General features: G+C 67.4%; 1 protein-coding gene across 1 annotated transcript in view; it reads right to left on the bottom strand.

The window, feature by feature from the left end:
* Positions 1 to 1,539: 1,539 nt before the first annotated feature.
* Positions 1,540 to 8,363, bottom strand: part of LOC148590196 (latent-transforming growth factor beta-binding protein 3-like) — a 32,542-nt gene continuing 25,718 nt past the window's right edge. Inside the window, 5 exon segments of the mRNA XM_088539370.1 lie at positions 1,540 to 1,688; positions 2,250 to 2,390; positions 5,357 to 5,437; positions 6,384 to 6,539; positions 8,225 to 8,362. Of these exon segments, the coding sequence (XP_088395496.1) occupies positions 1,540 to 1,688; positions 2,250 to 2,390; positions 5,357 to 5,437; positions 6,384 to 6,539; positions 8,225 to 8,362 (665 nt within the window).

Here is an 8,363-nt window from a genome sequence, read left to right as displayed (position 1 = left end):
TGCGCCTCCCCCGAACTGTCCCAAAATGCCCCGAATTCACCCCAAAGCGTCGCCCCCCCCGAACTGTCCCAAAATGCCCCGAATTCACCCCAAGGCTGCGCCCCCCCCGAAGTGTCCCAAAATGCCCCGAATTCACCCCAAAGGCTGCGCCTGCCCCGAACTGTCCCAAAATGCCCCGAATTCACCCCAAAGGCTGCGCCTCCCCCGAAGTGTCCCAAAATGCCCCGAATTCACCCCAAAGGCTGCGCCCCCCCCGAACTGTCCCAAAATGCCCCGAATTCACCCCAAAAGCTGCGCCTCCCCCGAACCGTCCCAAAATGCCCCGAATTCACCCCAAAGGCTGCACCCCCCCCCCCGAACCGTCCCAAAATGCCCCGAATTCACCCCAAAGGCTGCGCCCCCCCCGAACTGTCCCAAAATGCCCCGAATTCACCCCAAAGGCTGCGCCCCCCCCGAACCGTCCCAAAATGCCCCGAATTCACCCCAAAGGCTGCACCCCCCCCGAACCGTCCCAAAATGCCCCGAATTCACCCCCAAAGCGTCGCCCCCCCCCCAAGAACGAGCCGTGGGCGGGGCCGGTTCCTGGGATTTACTGGCCCGGGGGTCCCGGGTGGTTCCGAGCGGGTCCGGGGGGTTCGGGGGTCCCGGGGGGTTCCAGGTGGTGCCGGTTGGTCCCGGTCGGGTCCAGGAGGGTCCCGGGCGGTTCCGGTCCATCCCGGCCGGTCCCGGTTCTGTCCCGGTCCCGCTCGGTCCAGGGGGTTTGGGGGTTGCAGAGCGTTAGGGGGTTCCCGGTCCATCCCGCTCGGTGCCGGTCCGGTCGGTGCCGGTTCCGTTCCGGTTGGTCCCGGTCCGGTCGGTCCCGGTCCCGGTTCCGTTAACACCGTTGGGGGGCGCAGGGTCCCCGTGGGCGCGCGCGGTTTGGGGGCTCCAGGGGGTCCCGGTCCGGTTGGTCCCGCTCGGTTCCGGTCCGGTCCGGTCCTGGTCCCGGTTCCGGTTCCGTTAACGTCGCTGTGGGGCGCAGGGGTCCCCTGGGGCGCGTGCGCTTTGGGGGTTCCAGGGGTTGCAGGGGGTTCCAGGCGGTTCCGGTCCGGTCGGTCCCGGTTCCGGTCAGTTCCGGTTCCGCTCCTATCTGCGTTGGGGGGCGCCGGGCACGTGCGGTTCGGGGGTTGTAGGGGGCTCCAGGGGGTTCCAGGCGGTCCCGGTCTCGGTCCGGTCGGTCCCGGTCCCGGTTCGGGTCCCGGTTCCGGTTCCGTTAACGCCGTTGCGGGACGCAGGGTCCCCGCGGTCGCGCAGGGTTTGGGGGTTGCAGGGGGTTGCAGGCGGTCCCGGTCCGCTCGGTTCCGGTCCCGGTCCGGTCGTTTCCGGTTCCGGTTCTATCGCCGTTGCGGGACGCAGGGTCCCCGCAGGCACGCGGGGTTTGGGGGTTCCAGGGGTTTTGGGGGTTCCAGGCGGTTCCGCTCGGTCCCGCTCGGTCCCGGTTCGGGTCCCGGTTCCGGTCCGCTCGGTCCCGGTCCCGGTCCGGTCGGTTCCGGTTCGGTTCTATCGCCGTTGCGGGACGCAGGGTCCCCGCGGCCGCGCTCGCGCCGCCCCCGCCGGGCACGCGCACCGGAAGGAGCCGCTCGTGTTGACGCAGCGCTCGAGGGGGCAGCGCCGGCCCCGCCCCCCCCGCTCGCGGCACTCGTCGATGTCTGGGGGGGCGGGGTCAGGGGGCGGGGTCAGGGGGCTCGGAGGCCCCGCCCCCAGCCCGGAGGCTCCGCCCCCATCCCGGAGGCCCCGCCCCCATCCCGGCGGGACCCCTCGGCCCGGTGCCCCCCCCCCCGGTGTCCCGGTGCCCGCCCCGTCCCAGTCCCTCCCGGTCCCGCCCCCCCATCCCGATCCCTCCCAGTCCCGCTCCCGGTCCCTGTCCCACCCCCCCGGTACCGGTTCGGGTCCCGGTTCCGGTTCGGGTCCCGGTCCCTGTTCTCCCCCGGTCCCGGTTCCGGTACCCGCCCAGGCAGCGCATGCGGGTCGGGGCTGGTACCCGGTCCCTGTCCCACCCCCCCCGGTCCCGGTTCGGGTCCTGCTCCCGGTCCCGGTCCCTCCCCCCGTTCCCTGTCCCCTCCCCGGTCCCGGTCCGGTTCAGATCCCAGTCCCGGTCCCGGTTCGGGTCCCGGTTCCGGTTCTGGTCCCGGTTCTGGTCCCGGTTCAGATCCCAGTCCCGGTCCCGGTTCGGGTCCCGGTTCCGGTTCCGGTTCCGGTCCGGTACCCACCCAGGCAGCGCGTCCGGGTCGGGTCCGGTTGGTACCCGGGGGGGCAGTCGCAGCCGCCCCCCCCGCGGGTCCCGAAGGGCCGGAGGCAGCGACCGCCGGGACAGGGACACTCGGAGCTGTCCTCCTCGGAGCTGTCCTCCCCTGGGGACACGGGGACATTGGGGACATGGGGACATTGGGGACAGGGACACTCGGAGCTGTCCTCCTCGGAGCTGTCCTCCCCTGGGGACATTGGGGACATTGGGGACATGGGGACATTGGGGACAGGGACACTCGGAGCTGTCCTCCTCGGAGCTGTCCTCCCCTGGGGACATTGGGGACATTGGGGACATGGGGACATGGGGACAGGGACACTCGGAGCTGTCCTCCTCGGAGCTGTCCTCCCCTGGGGACATGGGGACATGGGGACATTGGGGACATGGGGACATGGGGACAGGGACACTCGGAGCTGTCCTCCTCGGAGCTGTCCTCCCCTGGGGACATGGGGACATTGGGGACATTGGGGACATGGGGACATGGGGACAGGGACACTCGGAGCTGTCCTCCTCGGAGCTGTCCTCCCCTGGGGACATTGGGGACATGGGGACATGGGGACAGGGACACTCGGAGCTGTCCTCCTCGGAGCTGTCCTCCCCTGGGGACATGGGGACATGGGGACATGGGGACATGGGGACATTGGGGACAGGGACACTCGGAGCTGTCCTCCTCGGAGCTGTCCTCCCCTGGGGACATGGGGACATGGGGACATTGGGGACATGGGGACATTGGGGACATGGGGACATGGGGACAGGGACACTCGGAGCTGTCCTCCTCGGAGCTGTCCTCCCCTGGGGACATGGGGACATTGGGACATGGGGACATTGGGGACATTGGGGACATGGGGACATGGGGACATTGGGGACAGGGACACTCGGAGCTGTCCTCCTCGGAGCTGTCCTCCCCTGGGGACATGGGGACATGGGGACATGGGGACATGGGGACATTGGGGACAGGGACACTCGGAGCTGTCCTCCTCGGAGCTGTCCTCCCTGGGGACATGGGGACATGGGGACATTGGGGACATGGGGGGACATTGGGGACAGGGACACTCGGAGCTGTCCTCCTCGGAGCTGTCCTCCCCTGGGGACATGGGGACATGGGGACATTGGGGACATTGGGGACATTGGGGACAGGGACACTCCGAGCTGTCCTCCTCGGAGCTGTCCTCCCCTGGGGACACGGGGACATTGGGGACATGGGGACATTGGGGACATTGGGGACAGGGACACTCGGAGCTGTCCTCCTCGGAGCTGTCCTCCCCTGGGGACATTGGGGACATGGGGACATTGGGGACATTGGGGACAGGGACACTCGGAGCTGTCCTCCTCGGAGCTGTCCTCCCCTGGGGACATGGGGACATGGGGACATGGGGACATGGGGACATTGGGGACAGGGACACTCGGAGCTGTCCTCCTCGGAGCTGTCCTCCCCTGGGGACATTGGGGACATGGGGACATGGGGACATTGGGGACATTGGGGACATTGGGGACAGGGACACTCGGAGCTGTCCTCCTCGGAGCTGTCCTCCCTGGGGACATGGGGACATTGGGGACATGGGGACATGGGGACATTGGGGACATTGGGGACATTGGGGACATTGGGGACAGGGACACTCGGAGCTGTCCTCCTCGGAGCTGTCCTCCCCTGGGGACACGGGGACATTGGGGACATGGGGACATTGGGGACATTGGGGACAGGGACACTCGGAGCTGTCCTCCTCGGAGCTGTCCTCCCCTGGGGACATGGGGACATGGGGACATGGGGACATTGGGGACATTGGGGACAGGGACACTCGGAGCTGTCCTCCTCGGAGCTGTCCTCCCCTGGGGACATGGGGACATGGGGACATGGGGACATTGGGGACAGGGACACTCGGAGCTGTCCTCCTCGGAGCTGTCCTCCCCTGGGGACATTGGGGACATGGGGACATTGGGGACATTGGGGACAGGGACACTCGGAGCTGTCCTCCTCGGAGCTGTCCTCCCCTGGGGACATGGGGACATGGGGACATGGGGACATTGGGGACAGGGACACTCGGAGCTGTCCTCCTCGGAGCTGTCCTCCCCTGGGGACATGGGGACATGGGGACATTGGGGACATGGGGACATGGGGACAGGGACACTCGGAGCTGTCCTCCTCGGAGCTGTCCTCCCCTGGGGACATGGGGACACGGGGACATGGGGACATGGGGACATGGGGACATTGGGGACAGGGACACTCGGAGCTGTCCTCCTCGGAGCTGTCCTCCCCTGGGGACATTGGGGACATGGGGACATTGGGGACATTGGGGACAGGGACACTCGGAGCTGTCCTCCTCGGAGCTGTCCTCCCCTGGGGACATTGGGGACATGGGGACATTGGGGACATTGGGGACATTGGGGGACCAGGGACACTCGGAGCTGTCCTCCTTGGAGCTGTCCTCCCCTGGGGACATGGGGACATGGGGACATTGGGGACATGGGGACATTGGGGACATTGGGGACATGGAGGGGACACAAAGGGGACACGGGGGGACGTGGGGGGCACCCCCCGGCCTGGGTGTCCCCAGGGGGGGATGTCCCCAAAGTGGCGGTTTGGGGTCCCCGGGTTGGGGGGGATCCCCATGGAGGGGATGGGGGTTCCCGGGGGGGGGTTCTGGAGAGGGGGTTCCCGGGGGGGTTCCCGGGGGAGTCCCGGGGGGGGTCCCGGGGGGGCAGGTCTAGGGGGATTCCCGGGGGGGGTTCCCGGGGGGTTCCCGGGGGGGGGGTTGGGGGTTCCCGAGGGGTTCCCGGGGGGGTTCCCGGGGGGGGGGTCCCGGGGGGGGGGTCCCGGGGGGGGGTTCCCGAGGGGTTCCCGGGGGGAGGTCCCGGGGGGGGGGTTGGGGGTTCCCGGGGGGGTTCCCGGGGTTGGGGATTCCCAGGGGGGGTTCCCGGGAGGGTCCCCGGGGTTGGGGGTTCCCGGGGGGGTTCCCGGGGGGGTTCCCGGGGGGGGTTCCCGAGGGGGGGTCCCGGGGGGGGGTTCCCGGGGGGGTTCCCGGGGGGGTTCCCGGGGGTTCCCGGGGGGGTCCCGGGGGGGGGCGGGGCTCTCACCTCTCCGCGGCGCCCCCAGCCCCAGCGGACTCACGTCCCAGAATGCATTGCTCTCGCTGGGGGAGGAGCCGCACGGCTGCCCTGGGGGGGGGGGCACAGGGTGAGCGACCCCCCCCAGCCCCACGGGACCCCCCATGACCCTATGGGACCCCCCATAACCCTATGGGACCCCCATGACCCTATGGGACCCCCTAGCCCCACGGGACCCCCCATTGCCCCTATGGGACCCCCCATGACCCTATGGGACCCCCCCATAGCCGGGACCCCCCATTGCCCCTATGGGACCCCCCCCAGCCCCACGGGACCCCCCATGACCCTATGGGACCCCCATGACCCTATGGGACCCCCATGGCCCTATGGGACCCCCCATGACCCTATGGGACCCCCCATTGCCCCTATGGGACCCCCCATAACCCTTGGCCCGACCCTGGCCCCACGGCCCCCCCATGGCCTCCCCATGCCCCATAGCCCCCCATAACCCCCTATAGCCCCATAGCCCCCCATAGACCCCCCCATAGCCCCCCATAGACCCCTATATCCCGCATAGCCCCGGCGTGCCCCCCAGCCCCCCCCCATAGACCCCTATAGACCCCCCATAATATCCCACATAACCCCCCTAAACCCCATAGCCCCCATAGACTCCCCCGGCCCCATAGCCCCCATAGCCCCCTGTACCCCCCATAATCCCCCAGCCCCCCGAGCCCCCCCATAACCCCCATAGCCCCCCATAGCCCCCATAGCCCCATAACCCCCCCATATCCCCCATATCCCCCCCATAGCCCCCCATTAGCCCCCCATAACCCCCATTAGCCCCATAGCCCCCCCATAGCCCCCCCATAGCCCCCCAGCCCCCCATAGCCCCCATAACCCCCGTATCCCCCATATCCCCCATATCCCCCATAGCCCCCCCATATCCCCCTGTCCCCCCCCAGCCCCCCATATCCCCCATACCCCTCATAACCCCCCATAACCCCCCCAGCCCCCCATATCCCCCCGTCCCCCCCATCCCCCCCAGCCCCCCCGGTACCGGGCGCGCGGGGGGGGCAGGGCCGGCAGAGCAGCCCCCACCCGGCCCCCCCCCGGCGGCAGCAGCAGTCGTCGAAGGGGAGGGGGCGGCCGGGGAGGGGGGAGCCGCAGAGCCCGTCGTCCCCGCGGCGGGACCAGCACACGTCACGGGTGCGATCTGAACCGGGATAACGTGGGATAATGTGGGATAATGTGGGATAACATGGGGAGAACATGGGGATAACGTGGGGATTGCATGGGGATTGCACGGGGAGGGGGGAGCCGCAGAGCCCGTCGTCCCCGCGGCGGGACCAGCAGACGTCACGGGTGCGATCTGAACCGGGATAGCACGGGATGGCACGGGATAGCACGGGATAACGTGGGGAGAACACGGGATAGTGCGGGATAACGTGGGATAACACGGGATAACATGGGATAACGTGGGGATTGCACGGGGATTGCACAGGAGGGGGGAGCCGCAGAGCCCGTCGTCCCCGCGGCGGGACCAGCAGACGTCACGGGTGCGATCTGAACGGGATGGCACGGGATGGCACGGGATAGCACGGGATAACGTGGGATAATGTGGAGATAACGTGGGATAACACGGGATAACGTGGGGATAACATGGGGATTGCATGGGGAGAACGTGGGGATTGCACGGGGATTGCACAGGAGGGGGGAGCCGCAGAGCCCGTCGTCCCCGCGGCGGGACCAGCACACGTCACGGGTGCGATCTGAACCGGGATAATGTGGGATAATGTGGGATAATGTGGGATAACGTGGGATAACGTGGGGATTGCATGGGGAGAACGTGGGGATTGCACAGGAGGGGGGAGCCGCAGAGCCCGTCGTCCCCGCAGCGGGACCAGCACACGTCACGGGTGCGATCTGAACGGGAATGCATGGGATAATGTGGGATAACATGGGATAACATGGGATAACACGGGAGAACGTGGGGAGAACATGGGGATAACGTGGGGATTGCATGGGGAGGGGGGAGCCGCAGAGCCCGTCGTCCCCGCGGCGGGACCAGCAGACGTCACGGGTGCGATCTGAACCGGGATGGCACGGGATGGCACGGGATAGCACGGGATAACGTGGGGAGAACGTGGGATAACGTGGGGATAACATGGGATAACGTGGGGATAACGTGGGATAACGTGGGGATAACGTGGGATAACGTGGGGATTGCACGGGGAGAACGTAGGGATTGCACGCAGATTGCACAGGGATGCACAGGGATCGCACAGGAATTGCCCAGTGATGCACAGGAATTGCACAGGAATTGCATGGGGATCGCACAGGAATTGCACAGGAATTGCATGAGGATCGCACAGGAATTGCACAGGAATTTCACAGGAATTTCATGGGAATTGCACAGGAATTGCACAGGGATGCACAGGGATTGCACAGGAATTGCACAGGAATTGCCCAGTGATGCACAGGAATTGCACGGGGATCGCACAGGAATTGCACAGGGATGCACGGGGATTGCCCAGGAATTGCACAGGGATGCACAGGAATTGCACAGGAATTGCCCAGTGATGCACAGGAATTGCACAGGAATTGCACAGGAATTGCACAGGGATGCACGGGGATCGCACAGGAATTGCACAGGAATTGCACAGGACTTGCACAGGAATTGCCCAGGAATTGCACAGGGATGCACAGGAATTGCACAGGAATTGCCCAGTGATGCACAGGAATTGCACAGGAATTGCACAGGAATTGCCCGGGAATTTCACGGGAATTGCACAGGGATCGCACAGGGATTTCACAGGAATTTCACCGGAATTGCCCGGGAATCGCGCAGGGATCGCACAGGGATTCCCCGGGGTTCCCCCCCCCCCCCCCCCCGCTCACCGGGCTCGGGGGGCGCCAGGCAGCGCTTGTGGGCGGGGTCGTAGACGGCGGGGGCGGGGCAGGTGCACACGAAGGAGCCCCGCGTGTTCTCGCAGCGCCCGTGGGGGCAGTTGGACTCGTCCAGGCACTCGTCCACGTC

Source organism: Tinamus guttatus, unplaced genomic scaffold, assembly GCF_059628265.1.
Source record: "Tinamus guttatus ecotype Peru unplaced genomic scaffold, ASM5962826v1 Tinamus_guttatus_pri_ptg001603l, whole genome shotgun sequence".
NCBI classification, from domain to species: domain Eukaryota; kingdom Metazoa; phylum Chordata; class Aves; order Tinamiformes; family Tinamidae; genus Tinamus; species Tinamus guttatus.
Note: the sequence above shows the minus strand (reverse complement) of the source record. Positions and strands in the feature narration are given on the sequence as shown.